Source organism: Botryllus schlosseri, chromosome 1, assembly GCF_051294905.1.
Source record: "Botryllus schlosseri isolate E-star chromosome 1, Bs_hap1, whole genome shotgun sequence".
In the NCBI taxonomy this organism is placed as follows: domain Eukaryota; kingdom Metazoa; phylum Chordata; class Ascidiacea; order Stolidobranchia; family Styelidae; genus Botryllus; species Botryllus schlosseri.
Window position 1 is genome coordinate 23,452,726 of NC_137236.1, and position 19,659 is coordinate 23,472,384.

The following is a 19,659-nucleotide window of genomic DNA, read 5'->3' on the forward strand; positions in this document are numbered from 1 at the left end:
TGCACCACTCACCTCCCCATGTTTCCAGAAAGGGGGACAGTAAGATGCAATACTGTTTCGGTACGAAGATGAGACCGTAACTATTATTATGACCGACATTTTGCTCCCACGAATTCCAGATTAATCGAGTCTAAGCAAAATATTATAGAGTGGTGACACCGCAAATACAAAATACGTCGTACCTAAACTGTCTTAACTATAGGATAATAGCAGAAATTATATTAGGATAATTTCGTATACATAAACCGCCCTCTGTGGGATACTCGGTCGAAGTTGAGTATTTGCGTAGCTATGTTATATGCATTTAACTTATTTGTTTGAAAGGGAAGAATCCGATCTCATAATGGAAAATAGTCACGTTTCACAGTAGCCTACTTGTTTGTATGATATATTAGATGGTAAAGTATTCCACCATCAGCCATGTAATTAATGTTAACGTCGTATAGATATGTTTGCGTGTAGAATTCGAACAGCGTTGCGTTTTAAAATGCATTAAATGGTTTCCCTACATCAATATTAATACTTTCATGGCCTTGTATGACTGGCAGGTCTCAAATCCCCAATCATGGATTGTCGCGAGATGTTGTTCGAAGAACTTCATAACATGGTAACCCATGGTACTATACGGGATATTTCAACTGTTCGTCTCCTGAACGAGTGCGGAGACGACACCATTCAAAAAATGAAGCAACACGTTCAACGAGTTACAATCAATTCAGAAGACCTGCTTCACACTGACCAAATTTTACTAATAACAATGATAAAACGACTATCTCCCCTTAGAACGACGTTCATAGAGCGAATCGATCTTGATCCATCGATGATATTGTATGTGAAAGATTGTCTCGAATCTGCTGATATTTTTGAGGTATGTGAAATTCGATCGAATCAAGTTTTCGAAGTTAAATTTATATTTTATCCTCCAAAATTGTTTTTTTTATGTTATATTGCATTTAATAAGCTTATATTTTGTCAAAAGGCCGGATACGAGATTATGGATTCCGTGAAACAAATGCATTTCTCTGATGTGATGACAATCCTAAACCAGTCGAAATTATGGTACGTCCGCCTTCGATGTGATGATGATGTCAAACTTTTATTTCTCTCTGATTGGATAAAAAGATCTCAGGTATTCCATTTTAAAATATTTGTTGTCAGATGTAGATAGGGCCTTCGGCAAAGGACTATACTATGAATCTCCAAATGCTGATATTTGGTTCGGCAGTTATGAATGAAATGAGATTGTTTCCGAATATGGGTTACTCACGGATCCCTGAATCGTTTAAATTTGCAATTGATTTCACAAAACCAAACACTTAACAGCAATGTATGACCTAAGCACGCGGACTATTGGTATCGCTAGGTTCAGGACTTCCACATTTATTTTGGGCAGTGACTCAACTTTATCCACTAATCCAGTAACTCATGACAATCTTGTAGTTTGGTATTTTTACTAAATTGTCGAATGCCTACACCCTCTCCCTCCTTCTATACTTTTATATATTGTCGTACTAACTTTTCCGCACGTGTCAAGCATCGACTATAGTGTCCTACTCAAGAAAGTTAACCTAGACAACCACAATATAAAAAGTATGAAAATATCGTTTTCATACGACAGGAATCCATATTTTGAGAACCAATATGATATAGTCCTAGAATCTGGATGATTTAAACATTATCTTCATCTAATTCAGATTCACCTGTATAACCTTGGCTTGTTAAGAATAACGCAAATTGACACTTTGAAATGTTTGTTCAAATTTCTGTCGATACACTCATTACGAAATCTGCGTTTGAACATAAGTTCTGGCATAATTGGATCACAATTCAAAGATGTTGTTACGTCTCGTGGACCGATAACAAGGAAGGTGAGAACTTTGAATATTCAATGTTACTACTAAATTGCACCATGTAGTCTGTTTTTGTGTTTGCTAGTGGAGAAATACCAAGTTTGAATCGTCTGCGACTTTTAGTTTAGTAAACATGGGAGACTTCAATATTTCTTCACTATACAGCAGACAGTAGGTCACGAAATATTGACATGCAACGAAGTAACTAATTCAACAGGCCCGCACGAATATGTTTATTATTTGTTACGTGCCCCTAATCTTCTAAGATGACAGCTCTCCCACAAAATCTGACAATTCTGATGAGAGGATACAAAATTTATAGCAATATAGGCTACATGCAATTTCCAATATTATTTACCGATTCAGCCATGAATGATCGAAAATTCTCGCGATTGACGTGATTAGGCTATATAAACTCTCTGCTTACACTGAGTAGAATGAATGTGCTCACACGTACTGGTTAAAACCCCATCCAACTGTGAGGTCTAGTGGCGACCCCCCCCCCCCCGCAGTTTGGCCCTGTGGGGCCCGGATTTTGTGGATGACCGGTATAGCTGTTAGCCAGATGTTTCGTGCGGCGCATTGTATTTGTAGTACCCAGCGTAGCCTATGCCGGTGGTAGTGAGCAATGAGCAAGGTAACACGATAAGGTGTTTGGTGCGACTATGAAACGCTTCTTCTCGCGATATTGTCAAAGAGAAGAATATTATTATTGGTCGGTTAAATCCACAGCCTTCGGCTCGAAATACTGTAAACGGCTCTTGGCGGTAGCACGTTTATCTGGACACGGCAATTATAGGTCGACGCAGCAGACTAACTATACCGTAAAATCACATGGATGCGATTACGAACATAATTAATAACGGTCAAAACCCTTCTAATGTCACTCTCTAGCACCATATACTTGCAAAACACGGTTGCATACATTACATTTTGGGTTGATTTCAATTTTTAAGGCCCACCCGTCCGCCAAGTATCTCGTGAAAATTTACCGGTCAGCGAGGTGAAAAAAGTTGAGAACCACTGCTCGCGGGATCATCGTTTGCAAGCCTCATATAGATCATTTGTCCCCGCTAGCTCACACAGCACTAGATGTAGTGGCCTATAACAGTGGTTCTCAACCTTTTTCATCTCGCGGACCGGTAAAATTTCACAAGATTCTTGGCGGACCGGCGGGCCTTACAAAATTGAAATCAACCCAAAATGTAATGTATGCAGCCGTTTTTCTGCAAGTATGGTACTAGAGCAGGGGCGGCAAACCGTTCTCCATTGACGGCCGCGTTTCGATCACTCATATGTCCTACGGCCGCATTCCAGAACATAGTCGTAATGAACTAACTGGACGCGAAACGCCCATGTTAAACTGACCATGTCCATTTCTGGTGAATTCCGGGCTGATCCACTTTTTGATATCGCCTTACTAAACGCACCGAAATCGCTACTTAGTGGTCATGTTATGACTTATTACTCGGAACGGTAACGGTCGCGCGACGGAAAGGAAAGGACGCGAAAAACTTTTCCGATTCACGAATGAAATTCGTCATTTCGTAGCTTCTTATATTACTATCAAATATTTATCCTTTCTCAGCCAATGCGATCAGATTCATCGGTAGAGTGGATGGAGGGAGTTCTTTCGAAAATTTAGGGCGAGTTCAAGTTATAAATGATGATGAATCTTCGGGTGGGCCAATTGTTATTATAGTCACTTTGTTGCGTGTTGTTTTTCTTAACGTCCCATTAGGATTGTCGGAATAGTGAAAAGATATTGGCATCTCCCAAACGTACCAGAAACAAATTTCTTTCGTGAGGAGCGCACGATTCCTAGTTCTTATTTCGATATGCGGTGCATGATTTCCTCCGCTGATTGCATCTGTACTGTGCGGCTCAGATTTCAAAGGGCGCTACGACCAATGTTCCCTCTAAGCTGCACACGTGCGCAAATGCGCAGTGCTGACACGGTCTCTGCGCACAGAAAATGCCAGTTGCGCACAACAAATCCGAAATGATGACCTTTTTTTAGTCGTTACGCACTGTTGTCCAAGGGTCTGCGCAGTGAGTTGGTGAGTGTGCGCAGACTCGTCATAAATTAGAGGGAACATTGGCTACGACTATATTAAAATCGAGAAATGAAGTCTCACTGAAACCCGTCTAGCGAGAAAAAAATTTCAAGAATGATCAGAATATATCAAAAATTAGATAGTCAAGTCAGTTCAATTTTCTTGTCGACTGCCGCCAACACATACTAATTGAATTACGTGTCCACGGCCGTACAAATTTCCTTCTACGACCTCAGGTTGGCCACCCCTGTACTAAAGAGTGACATTTTGAGGGTTTTGTTCGTAATTAAATATGTTTAAGATGGTATTCATGTAATTTTACGGTATGATGTCTGCTGAGTGCTGAGTCGAGGTGAAATTGACTTGCCCAGATAAACATATAGGCTAATTTCGCGCCAAAGACCGTGGATTAACCGACTGCGTCAACTCGATTAATATTCTTCTCTTCGACAATATCCAAAGACGAAGCGTTTTCGAGTATTACCAAGCCCCTTGTCGATATATGTTGCTCATTTCCCACTACTAGCAGTCGTAGCCTACGAGTACAATGCGCCGCACGAAAACACCTGACAACAGCGATACCTGGCCATCCACAAAATTACGGAATCGAAAACGAATGATCGTACGAATTGTGCGGTTTAGCGAGTCAGCTGACACTTAGAGAGCCGCTCGCATGTCGTCACCGGAGACATGTTTCCGTGCCTAATCTTACCTCACGAAGTTCTGGATCAGTTTAAAATTTGACGTTTTATATATTTTACCGATGAACAAGCCTTCAACATCTTGAATATTGACATTATGGTTTAAAATCCCAATATAACTCTCGGACCGGCAGGAAAGTCATCGCGGACCGTCACCGGTCCGTGGACCGGTGGTTGAGAACCACTGGTCTATAATTCATCTAATAACCATACCGATCACCCATAAAACTATTAAATGTCGCCACCATTTGTTATCGGAATTTATATGACAACAACATTGTAGGTAATTATCGAACGAGCGATAAATCAAAATATAATAATATTCACACGACAACGGCACCATAAGTTGAGACATGAAGCACTTTATCTCGGGCATGATGAAAAATGTCAAAATTTTATCAATATTCATATGTGGCCAAGTGTATTGGAATCATTTACCTAACTTCTGTGTTCGTTCATTATGAAATATTCATGCCTCGATCTCTTTCTATAGCCTCAACTCTATTCTCCTGACTCTACGATATGCTGTATATTACTACCTATAGTAGTTGATATCCTATGTTGTACCCCGCTTCCACTCCAACGCCATTACAATGTCAATACTATGAAACACTTCTTTTAGGTTGACCAAATGGCGATTGAAGATAAATCAATGACGTATGAAAAAGTTGAAGCTTATTTAGGTATTTTCCGGCGCTGCAAATTCACGAGTCTGGGTCTGGCTAATTGTGATCTCACACACAAAGATGTTGACATGATTTTACAATTTTGTCGCGGTCACGGTATTAAGGTAAGGACTCTGCTTATATTGAACTTTTATATGCTATAATATAGTGCTCATTTTGGAACAGAGAAAATTCATGAATATATTAGATACATTTGTAAATCCGAAAGCTGAAATATCCGACGTGTTAAAATTGTCAAAATCGTTCAACTGATTAATTAATGTGGCGTATGGTATATTTTGAAATAATATAACTGCTGTCAGGTGGCGGGATTCTAATTATTCAGCCGTAATCTATCGTAAAGATATTTTTCTGGAAATAAACTGCGCGGCAGGACATCGTTTCGTAAAAATAAATTTGAGGCAAGGCCACAACAACATTAAAACGGCGATACATCTTAGCAGGTAATTGTGAAATTTAATTTATATGAACAGGTTTTCTCACTCGAGGACTTGCTAACATCTGCTTTATTCGTCATCATATTTTTAAAAACCAAACTATCTAACAACATATTCAATTAGTTTTAGATTAAAATTGTTGTATGAATATATTGTAACCCCAGGTTGCAACGAGTAGTGTGAGCGGGCTATGGCATATCATTGCTAACAAACACACTAAAAAGCAGCAGTCGTCCCGTAACTTCTATTCATTATGAAACCATTCCATATCAAGAAACACAATCACAAAAAAAAAATTGCTAATATTATACTAAATAACACAAATTGTAATTTTCACGTGCTAGCTTGACCGTATAGCAGATTAACACAATTTAAAGCTGCTACACTGGAACTTGGCCGTAGCAAATTTTGAAAAAAGCGTGAGCTACTTGGATCTTATAAATACTCTGACATTATTCGAGTGCAACAAATATTCCGGAAACACCTGACAGTAGACATAAACAATCACCGTTTACTGTAACATAGCACTTTTTGTGCACTGGTAACCAGTAAACTTCTACGAAAGGCTTAATGCACGCTATGCTGATCGTGCTAAATGTGTTTGTGACTTCGGTATTGGTGATCCAGAATCGAAAATGAGTTTTTTATAGCCAACAGGCCATTAAATTAGCAACGCATCGCTTACAGTCCAAACAGTGAACTGCATGGTAACCATTATCGTGGTGTTCCGCCTTGAAAGGCTACAATGTATATGCCGTGCCATTGGTTTGGGAAGTGTGCCTGCTCCCCACCAGAAACCCCTTAATTTTTACAACTGGCGAGTTATCCACCGGCTAAGAACCATTGATCTAGAGCTAATTAGCAATTTTAATTATCCTTTTTGGATTCATCGTAAAAAAATTGATAAAATTGATTCCGATACACTGCCGAACCAATATATGCATCGCCTAAATATTTCCTTATATATTTCGTTCGAAGATTTTTATCGTATCCGTCAATTATTTCAGTCGACTCGAAATTAATGTCAGAAATTGCAGCGAGCAATTATGTGTTCTCGTATATCACTATTGGGAAGTTTCATTATCATTCAGCTATCCGATCTGGTGATCTTCGATGGTACAATGATATCAGATGTCTACTGTGACGTCGCGGATATTATCAGTATAACAGGATGTTCAAACGTAGATTTCAGAAACTGCGATTTGACGAAACAAAAGTTGGAACGTTTCACGTCAGCGTGCAAGAAAAAACAAATTTCTGTAAGTATGAAAATTTGCTGAAAGAATTACACAAATCATGACATGAAAATGCAGCTCAAATTTAGCAGTTGCATTCCTTTTGTCTGGGTATCAGTCTCCATTGTGCTACTATCTTCTGAAAGTTCTACTGTACCTGATAAATTTATTCCCTGTGTCAATTCAACTTGAGGATACTATACTAATCTCCATTTCCTATTTCCGAGATAATGTAACTCGATGAATGCAATGTAAATCCCCTGACGACTCTGTGTAAAGCACTGGGACTGTACATTGGGATGAACTTGCCAATTAGTTCGAACTACTTGGTGTCTCATATGAACGGCCGTATTCGATTCTATCATACGACGAACCCTCGGATTGGGCACATTGCACACTTTTTCTTATAAATAGGTGTTTACCGACCGTGTGTCGCAACGAGACTCACAGATTACAAGTAGGCTAAAACCTGAAGTGGAATGGAAGATATGTCGACACGAAGTCCCATCAATTGGATAATCTATTCATCCCAAAACAGTAATTTCCACATTATTTTTCTGCTATAATTTCGACAGATCATTATGGATTACCATTCTTAGATTCACGTGTCTAGTAACTGACCTAATTACAAATCGACGAATCTTATGATATCAGATTGCCTTGTTCAAGCACTGCGGCTGTCAATCATATGCTGAAATTTTGTCACTTCGTTTTGTCGACAAAATGACTGTCCACAACGTCAACAAAATGAATAAGTGAACGACTCTTGGACTCTTGTAATGCTTTTGATTACTACAACCAAATCCCGCAGGTCAGGAACAGTTATAAAATGTTGTTGACCTTGTTGCAAGGCACCGATAATAATTGCGATGATAGTTAGGGCAGACACGTATATCCGACGAGTAACTGAAAATGACAAAAGTATCGAGTGGCATGGAAATAAGTTCTGAATACGCCGCAACCACCAATAAGTATTGTACACTAAATTGTTAGATTTCCCAGATTAAAGTCCGATCCCGCAATTTCACTGAAAATGCATATGACGAATAATTGCGGGGGTTGGAAGAATACATGAACAAATTCTCAAACATGATGTTTTTAGTAGTCGTCATTTATCAGACATTTCTGACATCGGAATGGACAGATAAAATCGACATTATACGTTACTCTTGCTGTCGACGCAAGTAGCCCTAAACAGAAAAAAAAATCATCTAGTGTTCTCAAACTTGGCATTTACTTTACTTTGATTTTGATATCTATCTTTAAGGTACTTTATTGTACACGAAACTTACAGATATGAATATAGTTTTCGCCAATTTGTTGACATATTTGATAGTGCAATTTCAATATCATCGAAAATAGAATTATTTCTTGCTGTCGACGGTGAATATCCCCGCACTAAAAAGCATCTATTATTTTAAAGCATAATAGTTACAATACTGTTATCTTGGTATCAATGCGCATTCGACTCACGTAGAACAAACCCAAAAGAATCAAGTCCGATACTGGATAATCCAGTATCGAAGTGGAATTGCCATATCCACCTACCACCATAGCACATTACAAAGAATACTAAGTGCATTTGTATCGAATGCGTAAAGAATTGTTTCAGAGCAGATCTTCACGGATGTACCGTCTCAAATTTGCTATAGTCTAGTAAGGAATGCATTCCCACCTCAAGGAAATGGTTCTATACGGAGCATTGAGTGGCTAATACACACTCGATAATCTTTCAACCATAGAAAATCACCGACTAAATATTTTTCGCTATATTTTCGTTCGATGATTTGCATGGACTCTCTCGAGTATTTTAGGTGACTTCGCGAAATGAATGTCGGACATTCCAGCTAGCAATTATGTCATGGTCTCGAATAATCACTACTGACAAGTTGCATCATTATCATTCAGCTTGCCAAGCTGTTGATATGGGATGGTACGATGACGTCAGATATCTATGGTCAAGTTGCGGATATTATCCGCATCACGGGATGTTCGACGATATTATTTAGAGAATGCGATTTGAACAAACATAAGTTGCAAAGTTTCATCGGAACCGGCAAGAATGATAAAATTTCTGTAAGTTGCAAATTTTGCTGAATGATTTGTTTTGATATAAATAATTCGTATTATGAAAACAAGTACCAAGAAGTAAATCGCCCTTAAACTGTACACCGTGATTGTAAGTCAATTTGATATGTTGATTATATCTTATTTCCTAGCTCTCGCAGCTTCACATAAGAGATGCCGAAATGCCTGCTGAATGTTACCGCGAAATCGCAACTACACTCAAGTACATCTGTTGCAAACAGATATTGTTCGAAAACTGTGAATTGACGAGTCTGAAGCTTTTTGAATTCTACACTGGATGTAAAGACAACGGTCTGTCTGTACGTTTAGTTAATATACAGAAAACGTGCATTGCTTGTAACACAGGTGCACGATAAGTTTTCGTTCGGTTTCTTATTTCTACCCGCATATTACGCAATAATACCAATCCCACAACATAATGCGTTTGATGAGTGATATTGAAAATACTTATTCCGGGGATTGGTAGATCAAAGTGACTTCTATGCTGGAAAAGTAGTCAGAAAACCTTCCAAATGATGAGCACACAACACAAATTGACAAAATGAATAACTGAACAACTCGTGGACTATTGCAATGCTTTTGATTGCTGCAAGCAGATCACGCATGTGAGAAACAGTTGGAAAATGCCCTTTATTGTAACGAACTGATAAGAATTGCGATGATAGTTGGGGGTAGCCCAGTAAATAGGACTGGTAAGTGAAAATTAAATTAGTATCAAGAGCTATGCAAATCCGTTCTGGATACGTGCCCAACGATAATATAGCTTGCACACTAAATCGTTTGATTTCGTGGTTTAAAATGCGACACAATCATAATTTCATTGAATAAGTTAATGACGACAAGAACTGTGGGGTGTAAGAAGAATAAAGCAGCAAAATCGTAGAAATTATGCTTATTTATTTCTCGACCTTTTTGACACTGGAAAGTACAGATAATCAGAATTGGAATCATTTCGCGCTCTCTACGTCAGTATCCCTGCGAAGAAACGCTTCTACTGTTCTGAAACTTGACTCAGATATCAGTTTTCATTGTGTGACAGCGTCTTGAAATTCTCCACTATGACTTACCGTTTGAACAGTGTGGTGTTTCATACATTTTCCGCACAATTGATTCCAAGGAAGTTCTACGAATAACATCATAAGCTGCTGCCGAGATTCGCATAAATACGGGACTGCAGTGTTTTTATTTCATTACGAGCTCGGAAGATGTTGATGAAAATACAATTTACTAGAGATGTTGCAACCATTCATTTACGTTTGTGTCCGGCTTGGGAACCGTGAGCTACATGTCCACAGACTAATATTTGAGGTTTTCCCCTGTGAATATTTTGTATGAAGTACCAGTATTTTCCAATAATCTTAGCAATATTCGTAAACATTCTTGAGATAGTAACTGCACCGCGATGACAGCAAAGGAAGTTTAACCCAAGTCTAAGAGGTAAATTGAGACGTAATTAATTTTTAACAATTTCGATAAAGTTGCTTGACATATCACACCATAGTAATTCCTAATAATTAAATAGCTTTCAATACAACATCCATTGTAGGAAAATATTTATCAACTCGAAGACTTTTCGGGCCCCTCTTTTCAAGAGTTAACGGCACACTGAAGGGATTTAAACAGAATGAAAAGCAAAACCAGAAAGGCGAAGTATGACGCAACAATCAGAAATTACACATCATGAAGTCCGCAAAGTAACAATGGCAACAATAACAAACTTTGAAGTGTACGGTACTATAGTAACATAGCAATTTGAAACTAAACAATAATAAACACGAATTAGAGCGCACTAACGGGAAATTTGTAAGTTATGCAGAAAATCTTTTTGTCTACATAAAATAGGCTTGGTCAATTGGATGATTGTTGATTCTAAGGCTTTCAAATGAACAAGGATCTGCTTCGCGCAATGACAGTAAACATTTGGTCATTATAGTTTTGAGCACAAGAAGGGTTCTCACTTAAATGTTGGCCAATTGACGAAGCGTATGCTTGGTAATCGTCATAACAGTCGGTTTTTGCGGCTAATTTGCATTGTCGTGCGAACTCCGTGCGGCAGGGGTTCTCAACTCGCGGACCGCGGGCCGCATGCGTCCCACAGACGTTTGTTTATGTTGCGGCCCGCGACATCTTTCATTATGATCGCAATTATTAATGACAAGGTTAATATTAATTTAGCTACTTAGCTCTCTTATCGCATCGTCTCTGTTTCGCTTGATTACTCATTTAGACGTGGTCTGATTTCATGATATATGCTCGAGTTAAGGTTGTTATTGTTTTGAATCTGTATTCGGCTGGACTCTAGTTCAAGTTAATCCCACTACGTAGTAATTTTTTAAAGAGTGTTTCACTCGCCGCAAATGGTTTGAACGGTAACAAGAACAAGGAATGGGAAATTAAACGGCGAAAACTGGGTTTGTAACTCTGCGTGGAACAATCAATTTGATTTTGCAGATATAAATGGAAAACCGATGTGTCATATTTGTCGAAGAGCAGTTGTTGTAACGAAGCGTAGAAGCTTAAAATGATACGACACTTTCGTCTGGAGTTATACATGTCGCCTGGTATTAGAAATTAACGTTGCCAGCTAGGTGTCAAGCCCAGCAATCCATATTTCAAGGCATTGTTGAAATTGCCGATTACGTTACAGACGAATCGTTCAAAATTGCTGGGAATATCGCTAAGCTCAAGAATACTACTAGAGAATGTGTGATTTCAATAGAACTATGCGAGTATTTGCTATTTCCGGAACTTAACAGCAAGAAAAACATCACCTGGCATACTTCGAAGCTACAGTTGTCTGATTCAACCGTGAATAAAAGAGTAACAGCAATATCAGTCGATCTTTTATCGCATTTTCTGAAACACGTTGCCGCGTAGACTACCGCAGCCTGGCAATGGACGAATTCACCGTCTACACATACATTACATAGCTGATTATCTGGGTGCATTTTATCAGAGTGGACAATCTGGACATATTTGTCGAGGAAATGCTGGCTGGGCAAACGAGGGAGGGGGATCAGCGAAAAACATCAACTTGACAAAGCTGACGTCTGTAACTAATGGTGCAGGGCCCCCGCTATGGAAATAAAGGAGAAGGGTTGATTGGTTTGCTCAGAAATGGCCCCGAACGCCAGACTTCTTCTGATATCACTGAGAGCTCAATGTGATAATGGCCTCTGTAACGAAAAAGTTACCGTAACTTTATACTTACTTGCTCGCTCACGCATGCTCGCTTACGCATTGAACCAGAGAGTTCGGTTCTCTGGTGGTAGAGTTTAAAGGCTGGTGCATATACCGGCCCATATAGGCCTACGACTGCTGAATAGGCCTCACAGTAGCTGAAATTTAACAGTAGCCCACAAATACATGGTAATAATGTTCTGCGGCCCGCCGCCTCTTTTGCTGTTAAAATATGGCCCGTTATACAAGGGAAATTGAGAACCCCTGCCGTACGGTCATTTGCGCAAGTTTTTGAGCGAATCAATTTCGGAATATGTTGCGTTATCCGTTAAAACAATCGTTGTGATGTACGTCCCACATACCTACTATCACAAATTGATTCGCTCAAAAACTTGCGTAAATGACCGTACGGAGTTCGCACGACAATGCAAATTAGCCGCAAAATCCGACTGTTATGACGATTACCAAGCATACGCTTCGGCAATTGGCCAACATTTAAGTGAGAACCCTTCTTGTGCTCAAAACTATAATGACCAAATGTTTACTGTCATTGCGCGAGGCAGATCTTGTTTCATTTGAAAGCCTTAGAATCAACAATTCAACAATCATCCAATTGACCAAGCCCATTTTATGTAGACAAAAATACTTTCTGTATAACTTACAAATTTCCCATTAGTGCGTTCTAATTCGTGTTTGTTATTGTTTAGTTTCAAATTGCTATGTTACTATTGGGCTCGAAAGTCACGTGACTTTTCATCATAGCAACCACCGTCTGGGGCCAAGCGCCTTTCTGGTGTATCTTCTCTGCGTCAGTAATCCATTTGTACGTCGCAATTTCTGCTACTACTGTGTTTGTGTTACGAAAGTGGCTGAAACAGGATTGTATATATTTTCGTGCAGATAGATGTCAATGTATAGTATTCAATTAATATGATTGAGTAGGGCAGTTTAGGGTAGCATACGTCAAACAAGTAATTCCATGGTTTAGTATTTTCAACTGGGCCTACTAACTATTCATCGTTTGGCTGCAGCATTATTATGCTTCAAGTGTATACTTATCGACACGGAGACAGTGATCAGTCAACATCGGAGATTAGTAATATTGTAACATTACCGTACCGTGTTAAATTTGATTTCAGATGGATTTGGTTAAGCTATTTTTACGATTTGCGAGTTCTTCAAAATTATCCGAATTTGGTCAGAAGAAGTCCAAATGATTTAGACAACGACCATCCAATATCAGCAATGTATGGTAGAGATGGCAGAGAATTGGGACATATTCAGTTCAGCCATGAGTGGACAGTTTATGATGTAGAGGTTGGAAACTGCAAAATTACCTGAAAGATTGAGGAAGCGTTAGAAATGAGTTCGAATCCCACTTGACTCAAGTGGGTCAGAGTATTTTCTCGACTGCCCATTGCTTACCAAACTACATGAGCATCGTCATGTAATCAAGCCCAGATGGCTAAGTAAAGCCGATGAGGCTCGAAAATCGGCATCACTGACGAGGACGTATGGAAGCAAGCAAGAGAAAAAAGATGGTGGACAAATGACAGGAATTCATCAGAAAAAGCTTATCAAAAAGCAAAGAGACCCGTGAACTTTAACGCATTCATGTTGTGGTACGAACAGAAGACGACCCAAAATTGTGTGTGTGGTGCAATAAAACAAACGAACTGAAAAGCTTGTAAAGAGATTTTTAATTTCTGGCTAAATACTTGAGAAATGCTGCATGCTAGTATAAGAATGAGTTTCTTACAGAAGTATTCAGTAACGTAGTATTTCGACCTTTTCAGAGTACTAGGCCTATGTAATATTGCATACTTGCTAGAGCAGCGGTTCTCAACCGGGTAACCGGGTGACATGTTTGCAGCACTGTTGTGATGTGTGTATTGATAGATATCAAGTGTCCCTATTCTACCAAATCAAGATCATTAATAGACTTGAGCGTTTAGGAGAAAATCTTCATTTTGAAATGAGTTGGTGATATTATAGTACTTGCCCAGAATCACAATAAGTACTTTGACCAGTGCGGGGCAGCTTACGCATTGTATACTTAAAACTTATGCCATTTATTCGATTTGGACCCCAGCAGAAGCGATGGTTCAGATGATACCGTAAGATTCTGAATAGAAGGACTACCTAATTCTGATATAATAATATTTCCACAACAATACTTTCTTGAACTTGCATACTCTAGCTTGATTTTACAAAATTCTAAGAGAGCTCACGAAATAAATAACTTGCCAATAAATTTGACAAATTCACAACTTGAGAATGTATTTCCTTTGTACCGAGAATGAAACAGATAGAATGTAGGTATTGGTCACAGATTAGGTATTCCTGATTTATGTTGCCGACTTGCCATAAACGGATGCATTGACTCCTACAATGCTACTGTGGTGGTAGTCTTAAACTGACGACAAACTTGAACACACAGAGTTGGCTTGAAAATGGGCAGGCATAAGCAACACAATTGAGAGGACTGTGTTGGTAGCAGCAGCAGTTATATCGAAATTCATGCGAACGAGAATAACAGCAAGCAGTGTAACTGTAAGTAATCCATGGCAACCTGTAGTTATTGCGTTGCTGCATCGCGGCGACGTCAGTATCTTCCATTGACAAGCAAAGATCCTGAACGGCGTCTGTGTAATTTAGGGTGCTCTGGCTCGTGCACTGATACAGGTGTTGTTGGGTTCGTATGGTTACGAGGCTGGTCCCACATAAATGACCTACTGGTGGCGTTGATGCACCGTATGTCGACAACAATGTCAGTTCCTTCCCAGCGTTTTGGGTGGATTTCTACCAAGTTCAGGAAGTACGTGTAGTGCCGACTTTTAAGGCCGGTAGCGTCTTGAAGTGTTCGCTCCACCTCCCTACGGTGACGTCATTCCATAGACAGTTGAGCTGCAGTATCTCACGGTTCAGGGGGTAAATAGCGCGCGTGTGCTTCTTGTTCTTGCGATAAAGGATATGGTATCTTCTGGAGAGCAGTTTGTGGCAGAGTTACCAATTGCATCATACAAGATGCCCCGGATAAGGTTTACGTATAGCATACAGTGCAACTTCACTAGCACAGCAATTAGGTACAGATTAGTGAGGCTAACATCAATGTTTGCATTGATTTGTTAAACATCTTAATGTATCTATAAAGAGAAAAAATGATTATGAATTACCCTATGATTTTTGTTCAAGAAATTTGTGTAGATTTTGTATAGAGCAATGCAAAAGCTACTGAAGGTGGAAAATTTTAAATTTGGCTCAACTAGCCAAATTTGCTATGTATTTTTTTGGAGAACTTGACAATTCCATGGCGTAGCCAGTAACATTTAATAAAACTATTTCATTTTTTCAATAAATTCAATTTTTTTTTAAATCTGATAGCTTCATTTCTGCATGTTGGAATTGAGCCAAATCTAGTGTGCAACGTTTTTCAAGCCAACCTAACAATTTTGCTCATGAGCCAGTGAAATTTGGAAAAAAAGTTATTTTTCAATAAGATCGATGTAGAAACTTGACCAAAATTTAGAAAAAAAACATTGGCAACAGTGCCAGTATTAAATTTTACGAAGTTGTGTCATGAGTAACAGCAAGACCTGGTCTCCCATTAAAAGAATATTTACATTTCATTCAGAATGATACCAAATTGTAAATCGCTGCATCATCACAAAAACCAAGTCAAAAGTACGATACTCTTGCCCTTGTCCGGCAATAGCAGTCTTCTCAGCACTATCCTTGAAACAATCAATTACTTGCTTCTGATTGGCATCGTTAAACTTAAATTTGGCTGACCGAAATTCTTGATTATATTTTTCGATAATGGCGCACATATCTTAATAGGTAACCAATGCCTGCAGTTGATGCATCTATTCTTAGGCCACTTTCACTATATAAACACAATTAAAAAAATTTAATAATTGTGGCTTATCTTAAATCATATGCTATTGAAGCTGACTCGATTACGCTGTCTTGGGGTACACAAGATACCGGTATGACATTTGATACCACCACACAAACAATTCAACATAGTTCAAATGTAAATTATATTTATCATTCCCACTAGCTTTATTAATTTCAGTTACTTTCCTGTCGTTTTCTGGCAATTCAGAAGTCGATGGAAAGACTACGCCGAATTGTTTTCTCATCCATTATAACAAACTGGCACGTTATACCCTGGCATTTTGCGCGGCTGCAAAACAACATAAACCTACCTAGTTAGTATCTAAAAGTCCTGAAACTAGTTTAAAAGCCAACGAAGATAACATAAAACCCAGAACTGTACTTCAAACAACCTCACTAAGACAGAAAATACTAATTGAAAACCGACAAATATCGCAAATTACCACGGGCCACGGCTATCTAGGATAGTTGTTTGGCCCCAGCGAACCACAAATCACGTGACTTTCGAGCCCAATAGTACCATACACTTCAAAGTTTGTTATTGTTGCCATTGTTACATTGCGGACTTCATAGTATGTAATTTCTGATCGTTGCGTCAAACTTCGCCTTTCTGGTTTTGCTTTTCATTCTGTTTAAATCCCGACAAGATAGCGTAATGGTTAAGCGTCCGGCTTCTTGATCGGTAGGTCGTGGGTTCGATTCCCGACCGGGTCAGACCAAAGACCTGATTAGTAACACCGGTATCCATGGCTTCCCTGCTTGGCGCTCATGCATTACTGGGATAGCATGGAGGGGTGGTGCATGACTTAGAAAGCCGTAAAGGCTATATCTGCACTTACTTGTCCAGCGGCATATGCTCATCATGCACTCATGGTATGCATATGCGCAGATCGTGTGTATGTGTATCATGAGTCGGTGTATATGCCACAAAAACATCAAGGACAAAAATAAACTACGTCCTTTCCTTTCCTTTCCTGCAGTGTGCCGTTAACCCGAAAAGTCTTCGAGTTGAATAAATATTTTACTGCAATGGATGTTGTATTGAAAGCTATCTTCAAGTTCTGTACCACGAACCAACTGTTTAAATAATTAAATAACTCACTTCCGGTACTTCTATACGTATTGAACTATGCCTATATATTTCTCTACAATTAAAAGATAAACTTTGTGTCATAACGAAGAACCAGTGTATTTGGGTATGTTTTGCAAACTAATTATTCGACTTTCTGGCTAAGCTATGGTAACATACTCTAAGCATTCATTCAATGCTTGCCTTAAATTCTTGGCACTTGCGGCGCAAAGTCACTAGGGTTCCATTATAATTTCGCGTACGAGTTGTTGGTATTACTGTGTCATGTGATAAGACACTCCGTTCGATCAATAACTGTTCCTACGCTAAATTTTAACGACTCCACCACCACAGCAGCTCCACCGATAACGCTGATAACGCGGGTGACAGATGATATATAATCTCAACAGTAATATATGCAACTACCATTACTTTTGTCAAATATACAACATTTTCCTTTGAAGTAATTTCCGGATCGCGCGGCTAAGAAATCGGTGGTGACTCATCTGAAAAATAGTGTTGTGATATGCGCGTATGCTGGCACTTTTTGTACGCTCATCGAATCGACTTTGATCTGTGATATTGCTACAGCAGTAGGTCATTTTGCTGCAATCGAGTTCGCCTTGTAACCTCGTTTTCAATTATATATATATTTAAATACATCTGTTTATGGCGCGATAGAACAGGGTGATGGGGTGCATGCGTTCATCACAACAGCTTTTTGGGATCCCTAAATGCAGAAATATTTTTAAATAACCGTGTGTACATTAGAGAATCAGAATTTCGTTAAGCACAGGAATTTCCCTGCTATTTCCAGCTACGAATTAGGCAGATAGAGGCGCAAATATACTAAGACACGTGATTGACAATTTCCTATTCGACTGAATTCCTGAATCTGATAAGTTAATCGTTAATGTAAATCGTAATCGCATTGACATCGCTACGTGTATTGGTAATTCCTGTTTCGAAACCTTTCTTAAACGAAATGGTAAATAAACCATAATCCACTTTAGAGTATAGTTGCAAAGCAATCGGTAATGGAAAAGACTGCATATTTTGTAGCTCTCAACTCTGTTTATAATCGATGCCCAAATGCCTGCTGAAAGTTTTCGTGAAATCGCAATCACACTCAAGACCACTTGCTGCAAAGAGATATATTTCGAAAACTGCGAATTGACGAGTCGGAAGCTTTTTGAATTCTACACTGGATGTAAAGACAACGATCTATCTGTAAGTTTATTTAGTGTACAAAAAACGCATAGTGCTTGTATCATGAGTGCCCGCTAATTTTTCGTTAGGTTTCTACTTCCTACCCGCAGATCACGCAATAATACTAATCCCAGAATAAATTGTTTTTGACGAGGGATATTGACAGTAGCCTACTTATTCCGGGGATTGGCAGATCTAAGTGACTTCTGTGCTGGAAAAGCAGTCACAAATCCATCAAAATAATGAGCACACACACAAAATTGACAGAATGAATTACTGAGCGACTGGTGGACTCTAGTAATGCTTTTAATCACTGCAACCAAAGCCCGCATGTGGGGAACAGTTAATAAATGCAATTGACTTCATTGCAGCGCACTGATAAGAATTGCGATGATAGTTAGGGGTAGCACAGTAAATGAGACAAGTCAGTGAAAATGAAATTAGTAGGGGTGGTGTGAACCTATAAAAGGTTCAGGTTCGTGTGAACGCGAACCTTTTTGAAAGGTTCTGTGTGAACGCGAACGCGAACCTCATAACGTAACGTGATGGTATATTGCTAATTCCAACCCTACATTTCAGTGAAGTAGTAGCCTATATTAATGTACACAATACCTAGTGACGACTCTGGCCTAATGTATCAACTGGGGCAATAAAATGATATAATAATTCTATAAAATCAATATTTTCCGTCGCTTTGCCAACAATTACGATGACGATATGCAAGAGAATGTTAGCTTACGTTTTAACGGTCTAGGCCTGTCTGGGTATTTCTACTGTTGTGTTCTTGATCTTGTTTGAACAATAACTCAATGCGACGAGGTTGCAATAAGAAATAAGTATATTATCAGCAGTATAACTTTACGGCAGCGACACGATCCAGAGTGCAGTTAAATGAAAGACCCAGAGAACAGAACACAAAGGGTATAAATACAAGCGCGACACACGAGGAAATAATGATTGGCGGTAATTACTAGTCATATAGAAATTAGGAGTTGAACAACACTGAACGTAAATGCACGAACATAACAGTCCTCCCCTGTAAGTTAAAGGGTTGCCTGCATTTACGTAGGTTTATAGAAATCGGTGGGTTTCCTATTCCTAAGAGGATATCGTCTGCCCGACGTACGGGCAGGACTAGCTGCAGGACCTTGTGCCCGGTTCCTAACCAATGGTTGCTCAGCTTGTGACTGTTGAGGCTGAGCAATTCCCTGCGTGGCTGTATTATTGCCAGCTGAAATCAAGCGTGG

At 39.2% G+C, this 19,659-nt stretch overlaps 2 protein-coding genes across 2 annotated transcripts in view; both read left to right on the forward strand.

Annotated features, from left to right (window-relative positions):
* The first annotated feature begins 414 nt into the window (after positions 1-414).
* Positions 415-5,874, forward strand: LOC145438488 (uncharacterized). The gene is made up of 4 exons (XM_080315819.1): positions 415-868; positions 980-1,129; positions 1,695-1,868; positions 5,231-5,874. The coding sequence occupies exons 1-4, from the start codon at positions 566-568 to the stop codon at positions 5,435-5,437; spliced, it is 834 nt and encodes a 277-aa protein (XP_080171945.1). The 5' UTR covers positions 415-565; the 3' UTR covers positions 5,438-5,874.
* Positions 5,875-9,191: 3,317 nt separating this feature from the next.
* Positions 9,192-19,659, forward strand: part of LOC145434274 (uncharacterized) — a 47,274-nt gene continuing 36,806 nt past the window's right edge. Inside the window, exons 1-2 of the mRNA XM_080311640.1 lie at positions 9,192-9,353; positions 18,266-18,433. Of these exons, the coding sequence (XP_080167766.1) occupies positions 9,216-9,353; positions 18,266-18,433 (306 nt within the window). The 5' untranslated portion in view covers positions 9,192-9,215. The remainder of the gene's footprint in view (positions 9,354-18,265; positions 18,434-19,659) is intronic.